This window comes from Bradysia coprophila, unplaced genomic scaffold (genome assembly GCF_014529535.1).
Source record: "Bradysia coprophila strain Holo2 unplaced genomic scaffold, BU_Bcop_v1 contig_732, whole genome shotgun sequence".
Classification (NCBI taxonomy): Eukaryota; Metazoa; Arthropoda; class Insecta; order Diptera; family Sciaridae; genus Bradysia; species Bradysia coprophila.
In genome coordinates, this window is record NW_023503972.1 from 590,397 (window position 1) to 609,341 (window position 18,945).

The 18,945-nt window shown below is 35.4% G+C and overlaps 1 protein-coding gene across 1 annotated transcript; it reads right to left on the reverse strand.

The window, feature by feature from the left end:
* Positions 1-7,879: 7,879 nt before the first annotated feature.
* Positions 7,880-11,106, reverse strand: LOC119084446 (caspase Dronc-like). The gene is made up of 3 exons (XM_037194426.1): positions 11,038-11,106; positions 8,578-9,198; positions 7,880-8,110 (listed from the first exon to the last, which is right to left on the reverse strand). The coding sequence occupies exons 1-3, from the start codon at positions 11,104-11,106 to the stop codon at positions 7,880-7,882; spliced, it is 921 nt and encodes a 306-aa protein (XP_037050321.1).
* Positions 11,107-18,945: the final 7,839 nt, after the last annotated feature.

Here is an 18,945-nt window from a genome sequence, read left to right on the forward strand (position 1 = left end):
TTGAGTGGTTTCAATCCTGTGATTCACACAATTTTACACTCGTGACACCATGAAATACACAAACAACAAAACCAAATATAATACACACCGTTCAAGGTTGAGCTTGAATGCATAGAAGAAGAATGAGAATAAAAACGAAACCGAAAATACGCGATATAAAGCCGAACGAGTTGATCGTTCGATGTGCATCACACTACTCGTTGATACGGAGAGTGAGCTCCGCCTTCGTATCAAATTTCTCTCTTTGACGAATAACATAAACAAACTCCAGCATTAAGGAAAACATCGCCTGAATCCCTAGACCTGTTTGTAAGGTCTGCTGAGAGAGAACTAAATAAGTGTGGTTTCCGATAACTTTTGACGCGTTCAGTGTTTTCATGGTTTGGCGAGTGTAAAAATCAATTTTCTACAGAGCGTTGTATTTACACTCTACATGCAGAGTCATTGCAAGTTCAAGAAATTATCGATTGTCGATCAGTACATTTGTAAAAATATTTATATTTATTAAGAGAAAAGATCCGAAATTATTTAAAAAATACTTTCTTTGTCCCCAAACGCTTGGTTATAAACCTGTTCCGGACAGCTAAAGATAACGTTTCCGGGAGTAAACGATAAGCTCTGACGAATGCGGTCCTTATAGCAAGAAAACTTGTTCAGAAAAAATGAAGTTAAAGATTCGAAATCAATTTCTTCAAAATACATTCATCAAATGAAGCAAAAGATCCGATAATTAAACTACTAATATTGTTGCCGTCTGTGAACGGGCTAAAGAAAACAATTTTCATGACATTTTAGAATGGAAATTCGATCGTTAAAACTTTAAAACAGAACGCCAGTCTACACTGTACTGTACAAAGTCAACACATACCCGCGCGGAATAAATTATCAATATTATCGTTTCAAACCTCAGAAGATCTGTCTCATTGGTATCTTTATTCAGACCGATTTATTTTTGAAGGAAACATATCAGCGTCGTGGTAACACTACAACAAAAAAAAATTAAGTACAAGGAACATTATTTGTTGACTTATTTATTCTTCAGATGTGTTTTCCGTTTAAATTTTTATATAACCATAGCCGAAAGAGACGAGATCTTAGGGGGAGGCGATAACGAATTCAAATGAAACCTCAAACAAATATCAAAATAGACGATAAACTGCGGGTGAATGGAATGTTTTTCGCACTTCGCTTAGATAATAAAATATTTTTTGCCTGTTTGACTGTAGCAGTCTCTAAATAAAATGGGTATTTTCGGTGATCCGGTTTTATAAGAGGATTTCGTTTGATAAAATTTAATGAATACCTAGAAAATGTTGAATGAACAAAGCAGATAAAACATAATGTCAATTTAAGAGTGTTGTTAAACAGAATATTTTAATTTCTAGTGATGGAAATAAATTAATTCAAGAAATATAAACGAATTATCAATTAAAAGTTTTGCATTTTGTTTTTACTCCGTTGACACTCCAGGTGTTCGAGAGAAGTCGATTAGGATATTGATCTCTTTTGAAAAACGACCTGCCGAAATCGGACGCATCGTCCAACGGAATTTTTTATAAGATCCTGGAAACGTATACAAGTCTTGAAGGCAAAACCACTTTTTAAAAAATTCCTCGATCTTTGTCTGATTAGTAGGGGTGTCCAAAAAACTAAATTGCCGAAATGTTTGGGACACGGCACAGGACAGAAAATCAATCTATATGGTCCCCTGATAAAAAGTGTCTATGGGACCGACGCGATCCGAATCGATTTAGGGGTCGGTGATGGACAAAATATGTGAAAAATTACCAAAATCACTTGCAAACCAGGTTTTTAGAAAAAAAATTGATTCGGACTGATGATGAAGACTGATGTTACGACATTTTAGCTTATATTCGTGTAAAATCATCCCGAGAAAACACTTTTCAACTTTTTCCGTGTATCGACACCTACTGTGCCCAGGCAGTGCTTGTCAAAGATCAGATTCATAGCGTAAATACTGAGAGCGAGTCCTTATCGGTGACGGAACAAAACCCAAAAAATTATTATGTGGAAATGTGCAGAGTAAAGTGCTTCAAAGATAATGCAAAAAAAAAAGTTTCATTATTTCAGATTTGTTTGATACTTTTCAGATAAAACTTGTTACTCCCCGGCGAACTTTGGTGAGTTGCACTGGACGTCCACTCTAATGTTTCGATCTCTTCTTCTCATTTCTTGATAGCTTATCATGTGGCCATTCAAAATAAACCAAATTTGTCATAAGGTCCACACTAAGTCAACTTCGATAAGACCTAAAAAAATGTGTGCTCATGTCGCATTTCTCGAAAATTTCAATATGAAAAAATTCCACGTTGGGGATAACTGAAGACTTTCAAACAAGGCATTGCTTAAGGCACGTTTCTTCCAATGAAAATAAAAGTCTATCAGAGTCAATTTCTATAAGAAAATCATTAATTAAATGCTGCGTCCCTGTTACTCCCCTGCACAAGATATAAAAATCTTTGGAAATTGTCTCGATTTATATTGCAAGCTTTGTTAATTTCGTATTGTTGCAATTTGCTTTGTTTCTGATTAGTGCGGTACCTGTGTAGTATTCTCACAAATTTGGCATTTCTCGGCTTTTCTACGATGTGTGACGGCTGATGAATGAATGAAATACTATCCTAGTTGAGGCTCTTCTAGCTTTCCCAAATGAAAGTCGTCCAATAGTCCAATAATATGGCATAGGTTTCAATCTGTGCTATGGTCCGACCATAATGGTCGAATGAGGCAAAGATGTGCACACATTTTTTGTTTATCTATTTCGATTCATTGATGACAATTTTGATTGATTAAGGAATTAAGGAAGTGAAAAATCGACGATGGCGAAATGGTTGGTTGATTATTTCCGAGTTCACACGTCATTCTTGCGTCACATCTGCTAAATTGTAGTTTCGTCTATCACTGTGACTATCCTCGGGAAAACCATTTCCATTTTTTTAAGTTTTCCGTCTTTTTCAAATTTTTTTCAACTTTCCCAAAAATGTTTTTAGAAAAATTCAGAAACTTTTGAGGAAAAGTGGGACAAAAAAAAATTGATGTCAATGAAACAACGGGCCAGTTAGAAGCGCATTTTTGTGTTTTATTTTAAATTTTTATCAATTTGAATAAATTGTTTACATCCTTTTCTTTGATTGTTGAACCATCTATATTGTACCATTTATACACAATTCAATTATTTTATAATTTAAACAATTTTTTTCCGTGTCAGTTTCTCAAGGAAATATTTTGGTTCATCATTACAATTTTAAGCTTAAAACATTTTTTTTAACACAAAAAGAAAGTAATTGCACACTGATGAATGGGAGGTGTATTTTTTTCTAAAGTAGAGGACTGATGCGTAAAATGTTTGCGATCGTTTTTCGTTCATCTAAGGATTGAAGGTGAAGCTATAGTGAGGGAGGATAGGATAGTGTTGATAGCAAAGAAATGCAACTTTTTCGTTTGGTTTAAAAGCTGGATCGTCATGATTTTTTATAGAATTTGGGGTTTCGGGTTCAAAAAACTGACAACTGTTTGAACTAATAAGAGAAGATCAGGGGATCTGCGCACACCACATGTTACTAAATTTACTTTCGTCTCGGTTTAGAATATTGACATTTTATTGGTAAAACACGCTGTTGTGGCACTTGTTAGGGGAATAAGTATGAACGTGTGTTATGTGAGACCAATATCAAGTGTACAAATGTGTACTTTTCATTGATGTCGAGATCTCAGTTCGCACAATGTGGCACTGCCACAAAATACGTATTCTCGACGCAGTGTCGAAAAGTAAAACTGCCGTTGCCTTTGTTCGGTGATTAATGACACGTTACGTAGAAAATATTTTGCTCATACTTCAATTGCTCCCTCTGTTTTGAACAATTTTCCGCTCTGGTTCGCTTTTTAGTGCTCCTTTGCTTACTTTCTCTAATTCATAAGGTTCCTAACCAGAATCCTTTTGCAATATGTCGTACTGAGATTGTCGATTGTTGTTGGAATACGTTGTGTCTGCACTATGAAAATTTAGCGAAATTGAGCGAAATAGTTTTCTAATTTTGACGCTGGTGCTGACGCTGGTCAGTCGACTCTTATCGAGTTTTTGATACTTTTGTGTCGACCCATTTCAAAAATATTTTGAGTAGGGAAGTTATCCTAATTGGTAAATATCATGACAAAACCAAAAGCTTTAAATGGGTGTGTGGGTATTATCAGATTAAGTTTGGTTATATTATGTCGATGGTGAAATTCACGCTGTTAATTACATTCATTCATAAATAATAAACGGTTGTCTGTGTGTGTATTTGTGTGTGCAAGCAATCTTAGATTTATGAGTGGATGCTATAACTTATTACTTTTTTTATCATTTAGTGAGTATGATGGCCACTGAATTGTACAAGCAGGAGTATGGGCTATTCTGACCTGTACTGTTTAGCAATAGCAACTTAGTCAGGACACTTTATAGTAACGAACTTGTTAGTTCAGACACCTTTTAGCGTAGACACCCTCTACTAAGGGTGTATTTACTGTTTTTGAGGTTAAATTAAGTGTATTACAGTGATAATAGATAATATAAATTATTAACGGTACCTAATTTTTATTTAAGACACAACGAAACTACTTACCATAATTCGTATTTATACTCTTTTAAAAAATAGTCGAAGACCGTACATTTTTATTTATTTCAGACCCTATAAACTAATAGAACGTAGTAGACACACTTACCATAGTTTATTTGCTATAGACTCACCACAGACACTACGTTCGTTATGTGATCACTTTATGAAGAACTTTTCGAGGTTTGTTAGATTTATTGAATTGAAAAGGAAGACATTATATTTTACAGAATCAACGCAAGAAATACTCAAATACGTACCACTTTTCCTTGAGAACTGAATGTAACAATAGCCACTCTAGTATGATTTAGGCTCACTGTAAAATCGCCATGCATTTTTTTTACAAACTTAATTTCACTCATAAAATTTGCCTTTCCAACACTTGAACTTGAATCGATCAAAAACCTAAGCGTAAGAGAAAATCGTAAATTTAACGATCCTGTATTGAATATTATGAAGTAAGCACGATATTTAGAAATTAATTTAACTTTATAAGTATGTGGTTTATAAGTATGGAACGTATGGAAGTATGTGGACAGTTGAAAATATTGAATTTTTTATTGAAGTCTGTCATGCATTAATGCTTAAATTGGAACTTTTTTTTTACTGTAGCTGAATAACATGCTATTTTTACATCTATCAAAAGCTCATGCGGATCTTCTAAGCTTTTACTTATTGAAATATTGATCTGAAATTGTAAATACATACACCACGTCAATTCTTTTCGTCTTAGATCGTATCTGCTGCACACTATTACGAAAAATACCACTCAATATATCCATCTTGGACTTATCGGTCGTTTCAGATAGGGAATTTGGCCCTACCGTCCTATTCGGTTTCGTCAGTCTTTTATTTCCATAGCCAAAATGCATCCGTACATCACCGCCATTATCGATGTTCTGCAATAATTTTCGTTCGAATTTTGCGCCGACTATCGATGTAATTGCAATATTTAACAAAATGAACAAAAAAATCCCTTTAATCTTCATGATTGCCGTCGATGAAGATTTCATATCACCAAAATTAGTTTCACTTTATGTTTGATATTGCATGTAAAGTAAAAATCATATTCTTCAACTTTATCTCTGGCGTGTTATAGTATTCTGAATGTGTAACTATTACTATAGTACTTGTAACATAATTCACTTATTATTTATGAGATAAGGATGTTGATGTTGATGAACTTTGTGTTCGATTCGAAGTGGCTATTTCAGACGTAGTGGCAACACAAAACCTATGATGCTCTCTCGCCTAAAGAGATGTACTTCATCAGATTTTAAATCAAAACGCACAACGACATTTTATGATGAACTATTGCAAGAACGTCGTAAAAACTACTATATTATACGACGGTGTGAATCAAAAATTTAAGAAAGAAAAAAGCTATTTTTACACATTTCTGTTGTTTATGTTATAACATTTCTTAGAAACAAAAATATTTTTGTTCCATAGTAAACACACACGCTGTAATAGTCCAAAAAAAAAAAAATTCCAATTGGTTACTTGGGAGTTCCAAAGATGACTAAACGAATGAAATTTGAAAATTATTGTAAACAGCAATAAAATACTCTATCATCTGGCGCGCCGATTCTTCGATGAAACTGTTATCTCGTTACGAGTAACGCATTTTTAACGGAAGTTTTACTGACCCGGCACAATATTACAAAATACTGGCATTATCTCGCTCTTCTCCCTCTCTTGTTGAAAAGACATTATCTTAACGCGTATGTAAGTACGAAGCAATTACATCAGTAATTAAGTTTATTTTAAACAGCTTTGTGATTAAATAGGATGTCAGCAACTAACTACTTCTATACCTAAAAGAAAGCGAAAATGGAGAGGAGTACAGTTAAAAGAGCAGGGGTACATTGTGGGTACAGATGGGTCGCTAGGTCATGAAAAAAATAGGAACTTACAATTAAATTTGATTCTATAATTCAAAAACTAAATATTATTTGTGCATATTGTTCACTATGCGAAAGTCTGTTGTATATTTCATTGACCTCTTCCTTATCTGTGTACTTATAGTAAGTTTTTACCTATTCATGAATCAAGAAGCCACGAAGATATATTTATATGGGACTCCAAAGTTAGAAATTAATGCTGAGCAGAACCATAAAAGGAACATCTACCTATCGTAACCGAATGCGAGTGAAACACTTTCAAATCTGCAACTAATAAAAACAATTTGGATTTCCTATGACTGACGAATCACTGCCTAGATATCGTAATCAATTATCGTCCTACATTCTTATATAGCAATGACGCCACGGTTTTATTGCAGTTAGTTGCATCATCTACTGTCTAATTTCGCTTGTTTAAGAGTTCTAGACACTACGACGACTTGCTTTTATTTCAAATATCAAAATAGTACAAGGAATCAACTGATTAGAATCTTTTTCTTTCTTTGATTTTTCTTGGTGCAATTAGTAACAGAGACAAAAAGCCAAAAGAAAATAAAATGTGATCGTCGTGGACATTAAACATTAGATTTTCGAGACATTACGAAAACCACAAGTAGCAATATTCTACGTATTATCATAAACGAGTTTCACCACAACTGATGCGAACAGTTACAACAATACAAAGAAGAACAAAGAAAAGAATGATGATTCAGAATCAAATCAAGCGAAAGAAAAACTGCTCACATAATTCATAATTCAATATTAAATAATTTTTTTTGAATAGTTCGATTTTTGTATTATATGCGTAGGGGGGGACTATTGGTAGTTTAAAAGATCTGAGTTTTTTTTATAAAAATATATCAAAAAAAATTTATTCGCTAATCGAATGCATGATAATACAAATACAAAATCTTTTTGTTATACAAAAGTCTTTAAACATCTTCTCCATAATATCCTGGATTAAAGTACAGATGCTTATGAAAACCATTTTCTTCAGTACTCGTCGTCTGTAGCTCACCTTTGTCCGTTCGTATTCGACTCGTTGTCTCACCAATCATTTTCAACATACCGTCCAAATGATCTTCATGTGCATGCTAAGCGAATACTTCACAAAGTGCCTGCACGTACCAAGAACCGGTATCTGGATCTCGGTGTGTTTCAAATCCTGGAACAGTTGCGTAACAAATTTTAATATCCGACGTCGTTGCGATATTAATCTGTTCCAATATAATGATTGTGTCCGTTTCAGTCTTTTTGCTTTTCAAACTCCTGTGGCTCGTGCCTGTGTCGGAGACGTTGCCTCTATAAAAATTGTTTGCAGAACATTTGAGCAAAATTGCAGAATGTTTCTGGTCGATAAACTTACCTACACATGGGAAATAAGAAGATTTTCGGCTTTCCCACCAAACTTCTGCAGTTGATGTTGTTGAATTTCTCTAAAATATCTTGGACGGTTGTTAGGCTACCATCGGTAAATTCGTTATATTGCTTCCCCTTTTGAAATTCACCGTGTGTCAGCACGGCGAACACCAAACTATCCGTCTGTCTCAGGTGTTTTGAGACAATCAATTCATCGACTAGTGCGTGGAATTCCTGCAATGAGGAAAGAAATTTTAATAAATTTTTGGAATTATGTTTTATGAGTGTGAACTTAAGTTAGTATCAGATACAAAAACAAAATTAAAATCAAAATTCATTATCCGAAAACCGAATGACTTTGAGTGAAATTGTAAGAAGTAAATTTTGATTAGAAATCCTTGGAGCTTTTAAATTTAGAATTGAACGGCACACGCGAAATAACAACAAAGAGATAACGGAGGTCATTAATTAATAGCTTTCCAAACAAGGTCGACACTCTTAGTTTTCCGAAAATAATTTCCACGATGACTTAAATTTGGCTATTGTACACTTCACGACTTATTCAAGGTCAGACAGGTAGCCACTTTTGTTTAGAAATTCATCGGATGAAATGGACCCACAATTTAAAGAGTAAATGAAAGGAAAAAAAAACTTTCCCATCAAAACTAACATTTCACATTGTAATATTACTTATTGCTTACCGTACTGGTTATATCTTCGTTGTAAAAGATTTTGAATTCCATGCCACGAAACAATGTAATGAGATTATCTCTATCAACCGAAGCACCATTCCTCGGATCCTTTTTATGGAAATTGATGATATTCACTAGAACGAACACACCTCTGTGCCGTGATTTTATGTCATATGTGGCTAGCGACTTGTGAGTATGGTACTTCTTTGACTTGGTAACACTGATGGCTAATTTCGTGGGCTGTACTTCTTTTGTGAAAATTTCTAATTTCACATTCCTCTCCGCATTAGTACCATGACTAACCGATTTATCGGTTATATCAACGTTCGATTGTGGCCTTGCATCGGGCGACAGCTGTGCGTCATTCTGCTTATCTCGGTTTTTTCTTTTGTCTTTCTTCTCTTCGCCTTCACGCCTCTTTCCTCGTATACTGATTGTTCCATCGTCATCATCATTATCATCGGAATTAGTTATTGCGATGTGTCGCGACGATTTGCGTTGCAGTAGACTTGCAGCTTCAACAAAATTGCCTTTACATATTTCGACAAGTCCTTGAAACGTTTTCGGACCACGATGGGTAATTTTCTCGAATAACAATTTGTGTTTTGTTTCTGGTCCTATTTGCAACTTCTGAAATTAGATCGAATTGTTACACCATCACTAGGGAATGCAGTCCCGGACCGTTTTTGGAATCCCGGGATTCGGGATTGAGAAACTCAGTACCGGTACCAGTACCGGGATTTCCGGTACTGAAAAGATATGGATTAGATATCAGTAAAAGAAATTATTTTCATTTTATTCTCATTTTTTTAAGTTTGTTAATGGTACAGTGCTTACACACAGTGACATACGTATCGAAATTCTTTTGTTCTGAATATCAAATTTGACACTAGGGCAAAATCAATTCGATATTTACGTCGCTGTGTGAAGGCCGGGTAATAACTTTAATTTATTATTGTAACAGGGTAGATGTCACATTGAAAATTTCAATTTTCTCTTTGGAAAAATGATCTTAGAACGCGCAATGCACTCAACGTGTCATCGTTCAATCTTGAACGTATAGGTTTTGGGACTTGTTGTCGTCGCAATCGCAAATTTTTGATCTTTGTCATTTAAAAATTAATTGATTTGTTAGGAAATTAAAATTTTTAAGCACGCTGCCTATGATAATATAAATCGTGAGAAGTGACAGAAGACCGACCTGCCGACAGCGTCAATAATTGACAGTTTTGTGAAATATCGCCTAAATCCACAATATATTTTCCTACGCAAGTAACAACAAGCCGAAATAGCACATTTCGTCACGAGTGATGAAAAGTTGAATTTTTCACGACTAGTCGTAAGCTTACGACGTGTACCGAAACATTCAGCTTTCATCACGAGTCACGAACGACGATTTTTGTGCCTGAGGATCATAATGAGATGAAACTCAAAAACAGTAAGAATCATATCAAATCATATCAGAGGCCGGAAAAACTACTTTTCCGGCTGCAAATGTAATGCGGAGGCCGGAAAAGTTACTTTCCCGGCCGCAAATATCAGTCCAGAAAAATAGCACTTTTTGACTCTAAAGTGCGTGTCGAAAACCATCGAATTATGATCCTCAGGCGCGAAAATGCATGTTCAGATTCAACGTTCGTTGGTTTGATGAGCAGCAGACACTCATGTGCTTTTTATAGATCTTTTCAGTTGACCACCGGCAGTACGAAATTTGTGTGCAAACTAAACACGCCCAACTTCGCAAAGAGGGACAGTTTTTAAAATATTTTACTATGCTGGTGCATGTAATAAGGCTATTACATGTATAGGCAATAACATTTACATCACTCGCATAGTAAAACGTCGTACTACACACGGAAAATACCCTCGGATACTTTTTCTCATCTGGATACGAGATATCACTTTACTTCCCTTGCATAGTAATGTACTATTTTCAGAAAACATAGAAAATGCTAATGGAAAATTGAATTGAACACTTTTAGTAACCGTAAAATGTTTTCATTTGAAGTAAAGGAAAATAAAAGCGTTGAATTGCTCCAAAAAATGTCTAAAATTTGCAGGAATTTAAATAATATTCCGCTTTTGCGAGGTTAACTATGATTAGTTTGAGCACAAAATCCTCAAAGTAATCCACTGCACTGTGCTGTGCTGTCCTCAGTTTCTCAAACCGAGGAGAACTATAAAAGGAGGCTGCGGTTTAGTTGCCCTCATTCTCAAACAAACTCAACTACTATAATAAAGATTGTATGTAAACCCTTATTGACAAATTTTAGCTAGCCATCGTAGTTTTAAAAATGTGTTTGCAAATAATATGACATGAGAGAAAAAAGTCAAGTAATCCTATATTTTAATGTTTATCTTATATTGCTATAGGAGTTTGAATCATACAAGTTGATCGATATCAAAATTTTGTTAAAAAGAACTGAATTTTAAATTTCGGTACTAATCTCGGGATTTTTTGATCAATACCGGGATTCGGGATTGAGATTTTCCGGTACTGGTACCGGGATTGGTACCGGGATTGCATTCCCTAACCATCACAATACACAACCACTGCACTAGTTTCTTTGTCAGAATCTACCTCAATTTCGGATTTCATTACTGGAAACATAATTTTTCGATTCGACATTTTCCCATGAGTATATCATAGTTTGTCAATTTGATTAATTCGGATATATTGTCTAGAATGATTCTACGGTGTTCTTTCTCCATTTCGATTACAATATACGATTTTCTTGTATTTTCAATGAAACTCACAGAACTTTCAAAAAAACAAAACTTTAGAACGAGCCATCAGAACAGTCGGAGCGTTTGCTGCGACTGAGCCCCGTACAAACCCGTATATCTATTGCGTACGTGACCCTAGTGCGTCTGTCACCCTACTTTGACCGTAAGCCTATTGCGCCGGTTAATGTAGTTAAAGTAAAATTATTATGTAATATGTACATCTTACAAATTGCGCATAGCGCAATTACGAAGCCCCGTACGACGTTCCTTTCAAATGAAACAAAAATTTCAAATCGCCCTAAAATGTTATTTTTTTGAAGGGCCTAGTATCGGCCTCAGTCCGAGGACCCAAATTTAAAACTTTTTTCAACTACATTCTATTCGGCCTTTGATTACCTTCCAAATGAAACAAAAATTACGAAAAACGAATGAAATTTACTCGAGTTCTATGTATAATACACATAGGGCCCTAGTAGCATTTCACTTCTAAGGCCCTAACTCACGGTCCACTCACCCGATTTTAAAAAACTTTTTTTTCCTGGATTGGTATTGACAATACCTATCATTTGCCGTGTCATTTACATTTCCATCGTTTATTTTGCCATAAATATCACCAAAAGACCTTAAATCACTTAGGTGGCCCTAACTCACGAAGGGCCGACCCGAATATGCCCATCTTCGAACTTAGCCTCACTATTTCGACTATCTTTCAGGGAAAAAGATTTTTTGAAATCGGATTTGATTTACTCAAGATATCGACGTGACAGACGGACAGACGGACAGACGGACAGACAAAATTTTTATTGCAGATTCGTCATTTATGAACATAGGCAAACACTTTGCCCTTACCGTCTGCTTCGAATTCCATCAATTACACACGGCATCGTAATCCTATAAGCCCCTTTGTACTTCGTACGGGGCTAAAAACTATTGAGAATTCGTTATTATTTCACAACATTTCTTTCTTCAAACAGTCAGTCACAATGAATGAATGGTGATTGAATCTACAACAAAGTAAATATATCCCACCATCCACCAAACAACAAAATGACCTCATATATGCCATAAATAGAGCTCGGTGAGACATCTATGTGGAAAATACGAAAACTTTCATTGAAGCATTTGCAAAGAGTGTTCACGGTGTTCACATTATTTGAAGGAGTGTGTGCGAAAAGAATAAAAATTAAAATTTTAATATTTGAAGTTCCAAAATAGGATGAGAGGAGCTCAGTAATTCATTAATCCTTTTCCAAAGATTTGTATGTTGAGAGCGCAAGAAAAAGTCTTCTTTCTTTATTAATCAATTTTTGTATCTATTCGGTTGAATTCGTTTTATTGTTTGTACTGATTCAGAAGTTTAAATTGTTAACATAAATTCATAAACGATTCTGACAAAACCAAAATATTTTATTCTCGTCATTAATTGAATTCAACGAAACTTTTATTCTATCTTAAGGAATACTCACAAATTTTTGTATGGACGAGCAAAAAATCACTCTGATCACTCTGATTCAACAACAATCTTCTATAGTTATTTACATAGAGATTAAAAGTTGAAAAGTGTGAATGTTGTTGATTCGAGGCAAAGCCGAAAAATACGTTCAAATAAGCTAAATCGCTAACACGAAGCATATTGAAGTGAAAAGTTGTTGGAACTATTGTCCATGGAATGACAGAAAATCTGCCGAATTCTTTTACTTGATTTCAAACAGATTTATACTTCAGCCGGCACCAGTGCCAATTGCCTGGTCCAACTTTTCCATTTTAACAAATCGGTCTCGAAGGGCATCTTCTGGATAAACACTACGAGTTCGAGCTTCTGCTGACACCTAATAATCTTTTTTCTTTACAAGCTCTCAAACGGGAATGCCCCAGATTGAACACTGATGCAATTGAAGCAGCACTCACAGCTTATTCGCTGCGTGAACTTGAACAGACGATTGTTGATACTCGGTGACAGTATGGTGGTAATTTCTGGAATTCTGGTGGACGAATCAATCTTTCTCCAATGTTGTGGAATGCCCGCACAATGTCCGATTCCAATGATTGAATAAATCAGATTCGCACAAAAGTGCCTCCATATACGAGACGATCTTCGCACAAAAATGCCGTAGATGGCGTTTATTGTCAAATGTCAAAGTGAAAGGATGTGTCAAATCAACGTTCCAATATTGAATTAAATTTGTTTGTTTATTGAGTCTGTATTAAGTGAGTAATGAAGCTAATCATTCAGACAGTACAGTTATTAATTTGCCTTCTGATTTAATAAAGGTCCACTCGCTCAAATCGTTACTGATTCCCATTCATACAAAACGCATACCAAGTGAAACCGCCAATTCGAGTAAACTACTCAATTTTGGACATTATGGATGAGAAAACGATTGACAATGCCATTGATGTAATAAAACAATTGAGCGGCGAACACAAAAATTGCAAAAACGAATTGAAAACGAAAGTGCAAGAACTGAACAAAGAAATGGAAAAAGAGAAACGAAAATGCGGCAACGAAATCAAAAAGATCCAGGACGAGCATTCATTTAAACTGGACGCTTTGAAAATTGCTTCTGCAGAAATAGTCGTAGAAATAACAGCAAAATCAGATAAAATATCTAAATTCTGCAAGGAAAAAGTTCTAGAAAATTCCAAATTGAAGAGTGAGAATGCAAATCTCAAACAGAAAGTACAAAAATTAGAGGAACGGGTTGCACAATTAGAGCAAAATGCAAAGACAGCTAAGGACAAAATAGAAAAACTACAGCAAAATGCAGAGACATCTAAGGAGAAAATAGAAGAACTACAGCAAAATGCAGAGACAGCTAATGACAAAATAGAAAAACTACTTCAAAATGAGGAAAAATTCCGAGATTTATATGAAAAACAAAACACACGAATGGATGTGGGATATTCTGGCACAACTCAACTTTTTCTATTGAGTTGAGATAAATTGAGTTGAGTTGAGATGAATTGAGTTGAGTTGAGTTAGGCACCATCTCAACTCAACTCAATTCAATTCTTTTGTTATCTCAACTCAACTCAACAACCGAATTAAGTTGAGTTGAGTTGAACTGAGTTGAGTTGAGATAACAAAAGAATTGAATTGAATTGAGTTGAGTTGAGATGGAGATGAACTGTACATAAAAAGTGTTTTAACACGCCGAGCGATCCGGCCCATTGCCCCGGAGCGAAGCGGAGGGCCGCAATGCGAGCCGGGCGCCGGAACGGTGTCGGTAACTTAGGAGTTTTTTTTTTCTCTCGCATCTGCTAGCCGCCGCCGACATTTTTCGGTCGGCTCTCATGTCTGGTTGCAGCGAAGTAACAAACTGTCGAAACATAAGCGATTTTAGATGAATATCTCTGTTCTTACCTCTATTTATAAGAGAGGATATATTTGGTGAATAAATTTTTAAAACTGAAACTGTTGAAAGGACTCCGATTGATCGACAACGCTGGAATGGCACTTCTGAAGTACAAATATTGAACCGTTCGAGTTTAATACTAGAAAAAATATTTCCGAGGCTAAATCTTCTGGATGGTTTCGTATGTAACTGGATTATAGCCACACACGACTGCATAACTGGTGGAGGAAATGTCAATTTATTTAGTCTTAGATCATTAATGTATTGATAGGTTCAAGGTCACAGCCTTCTTAATACTTGGCCCCATCTTTTGGATGGGTCAGATCCCTTGACTGACTGACTACTTTTCTCAAGAAGATTTTTGTAATCCGAGCAAAAAAAATCACTCTAAAAGTATATAAAAGTATACCAGGGTATGCGTACCCTACTTTCGATACAAAACACGTATATGAGAAATTTCAGCACTTGATCATATACTGGCTCATAAGTATTTTCAGTACTTAAGAGGCATCGATGATTTGCTGAAAAGTATACATTTGGGTGATTTTTAAATACTGTCTTTTGGTGATATATTTCCACCAAAATTATCATTTTTCAAGTATGTACAACCGCAATAACGACCACGAATGTGTTAGCTTTCAACATAAAATAGATTTGGTTGTAGCAGTTTGACCAACCCTGAGAAAACTGAGCAGTTTATGAAAATTTCGATACACTGGTCACTTTTTTCAGAACTGGTCAAGTGACTACACCCAAATCTACTTTCTGTTGAAAGCTAATACATTCGTGGTCGTGTGGTCGTGTGTTTTGAAAAAAGGATTCTGATGAAAAGATACCATCAAAAAGGCAGCACGAGATACAGACCCTGGAAAGAGGCGAATTTCTTGCTTACATATTGAATAAAAATGAAACTCGTGTGATTACGGCCCTCGCTTCGCTCTGGCCGCAAAGTTCACACTCGTCCAAACTTTAATTTTTTTCTTATCATCGATATAAAGATATTACACACACAAAATTTTGGAATGAATCCTAGAATATTACTCCAGTATATTCCATTAACGAGCTTAACCCAAAAATGTCTTTCTTAGTGGGATAATTGTCTTTTGTGGACCATTAAGAATTACTCAATTAATAACACGATAATATCACGGGACGATACAAAAATTCTTTTAGGAATATCTCTGAGATCCCCCGACCGTCATAGCCCAACTTTGAACTTATCATCGGGAATGGAATTCCCCGTCGAATAAAAAAAGTTTTTGAAATCCGTTGAGGATTACGTCAAGCTATCGTGTTATCTCGGAACGAGACAAAAATTCTGTTGGGAATATCTCTAAGATCACCAGCCCGTTACGACCCATCTTCGAACGTAGCCTTCGTAATTTTATTCCCTGTCGATTAAAAAAAAGTTTTTGGAAATCCGTTGAGGATTACGTCAAGTTATCGTGTTATTAAGGAACGAGACAAAAATTGTTTTGGGAATATCTCTAAGATCACCAGCCCGTTACGACCCATCTTCAAACTTAGCCTCAGCAATTTAATTCCCCGTCGATTAAAAAAAAGTTTTTGGAAATTCGTCGAAAACTACTCGAGTTATCGTGGAATCAAGCGACCAGACAAAAATTCTCCTGAGAATATCTCTAAGATCACCCGTCCGTTATAACCCATCTTCGAACTTAACCTGAGGAATTTAATTCCCCGTCAAATAAAAAAAAAGTTTTTGGAAATCCGTCGAAAACTACTCGAGTTATCGTGGAATCAAGGGACGAGACAAAAATTCTTTTGGGAATATCTCTAAGATATCTTCGAACTTAACCTCATTAATTTAATTCCCCGTCGATTAAAAAAAAGTTTTTGAAAATCCGTTGAAAATTACTCAAGTTATCGTGTTATCAACGAATCATCAAAGTGTGACAAACATTTTCTGTATTTAAGGTTTTTGGTCATACATTCATGCATTTTCAATCATAGTAGTGATCATTGTGTGACAAACATTTTAGGGTGTTTATCATCCGTAAGACCCATGACTTTCAGTCAAGGGAATTAGAAAAAAATTGTATTTCAAATTTGAGATTCGAAATCATCATTCCAATCTTCGTCGTCCAGATCTACCATAGGCGAAGTGTTGACGTCGATCAAATCTAAATCTGAAAATACAAAACACAGTCAATTGATATTCGAATAGATCACTTCGCGGATTTATTTTTGTCAAGTTTGATTTTTCACACAAAAATTCCAAGTGTCCCAAAAGTTGGCTGTAGGTATACGTTTGGATTTAAATATCGGCTTAATATATGGCATCAAGTTACTTTTAAGTATAAAGCTTTGACTTACTGACTGTACGCCGACTCTCCGATGGTTGCAGTTAAAGGAACTGCACTTGAGGTACCAGAACTGTTCACAGATTGAAGACCACTGGTCGTCGCGGTTAAGACACCAGAACTTGACGTTCCAGCAACATTTACATCTAAAAAAATAAAATTTAGATATGCACCTCGAACTCGAACAAAACTCGAAATAAAAACTTTCTTTTACTAACTCTGCGCCTGCGAATTGTTTGCGTGAATTACTTCTGAATCTGTTATTCGTTGTTCGAAAATGTGCACTTCATGGATTTTTTCGGCCTCTTGCGATAGGTTCGATCTTTCCCACACAAACACATTGAGATTTATCGCAGTAATCTGTTCTGGTCGTTCATTAAGCCTCAAAAATTCCAGCAACGATTTGACCGAGATCCGAAAACTGTTGATGATATTCGTTTCTTTGAACGTTCGGTATGACTGAGTGAAGCCTGACCATTCAAAACTGGCTTTCTAACAATGATATACAAATAAAAAATCAGGGATCACGAATCAGGGAAATTCAATGAAAATTTATTGAGCTTCGTGATAAATTCCATTCAACGATAAGTGTCTCTGTTCGAATTTATAGATTACTTCGCGAGCTGTCAACTTCTAGGACAGTTGCTATTTTTACAAGAAAATAAAACTTGACCAAAAAAGAAAATTTTTGTCAATTTTGATTTTTCATATAAAAATACCAGAAGTTAAGCTGCTACGTGTGGAAAGAAAACAAAACTGTGAGCGTACAAATTTTATCCAAAATGCAAACGTTTCAAATTTTTAAATACCGCAAAGAATCAGGAAAAAAAATTCTAATCAAATTGCACGAATTTCCATTTGACCAAGAATTTTTGAGTGTAAATTAAAACAATAACATCACCAGAGGGGCACAGCGATTTAATCTATATGGAATCTATTTACATCAAATACACTGTTTTTAGTTTACAAAAAAAAATACCTGAAGCTGGCCGCGAAACTTTTGAGGAAAAGTGGGACAAAAAAAAAATGATGTCAATGAAACAACGGGCCAGTTAGAAGCGCATTTTTGTGTTTTATTTTAAATTTTTATCAATTTGAATAAATTGTTTACATCCTTTTCTTTGATTGTTGAACCATCTAGATTGTACCATTTATACACAATTCAATTATTTTATAATTTAAACAATTTTTTTCCGTGTCAGTTTCTCAAGGAAATATTTTGGTTCATCATTACAATTTTAAGCTTAAAACATTTTTTTTAACACAAAAAGAAAGTAATTGCACACTGATGAATGGGAGGTGTATTTTTTTCTAAAGTAGAGGACTGATGCGTAAAATGTTTGCGATCGTTTTTCGTTCATCTAAGGATTGAAGGTGAAGCTATAGTGAGGGAGGATAGGATAGTGTTGATAGCAAAGAAATGCAACTTTTTCGTTTGGTTTAAAAGCTGGATCGTCATGACAATTGTTTGAACTAATAAGAGAAGATCAGGGGATCTGCGCACACCACATGTTACTAAATTTACTTTCGTCTCGGTTTAGAATATTGACATTTTATTGGTAAAACACGCTGTTGTGGCACTTGTTAGGGGAATAAGTATGAACGTGTGTTATGTGAGACCAATATCAAGTGTACAAATGTGTACTTTTCATTGATGTCGAGATCTCAGTTCGCACAATGTGGCACTGCCACAAAATACGTATTCTCGACGCAGTGTCGAAAAGTAAAACTGCCGTTGCCTTTGTTCGGTGATTAATGACCATCTAGGTGCACGTTACGTAGAACATATTTTGCTCATACTTCAATTGCTTCCTCTGTTTTGAACAATTTTCCGCTCTGGTTCGCTTTTTAGTGCTCCTTTGCTTACTTTCTCTAATTCATAAGGTTCCAGTGGCGCCGAGTATAGGGGGGCGAGGGGGGCGATTGCCCCCCATGACAATGCAAAACTTCTTTAAATTCCTAGGGTTTTTCAC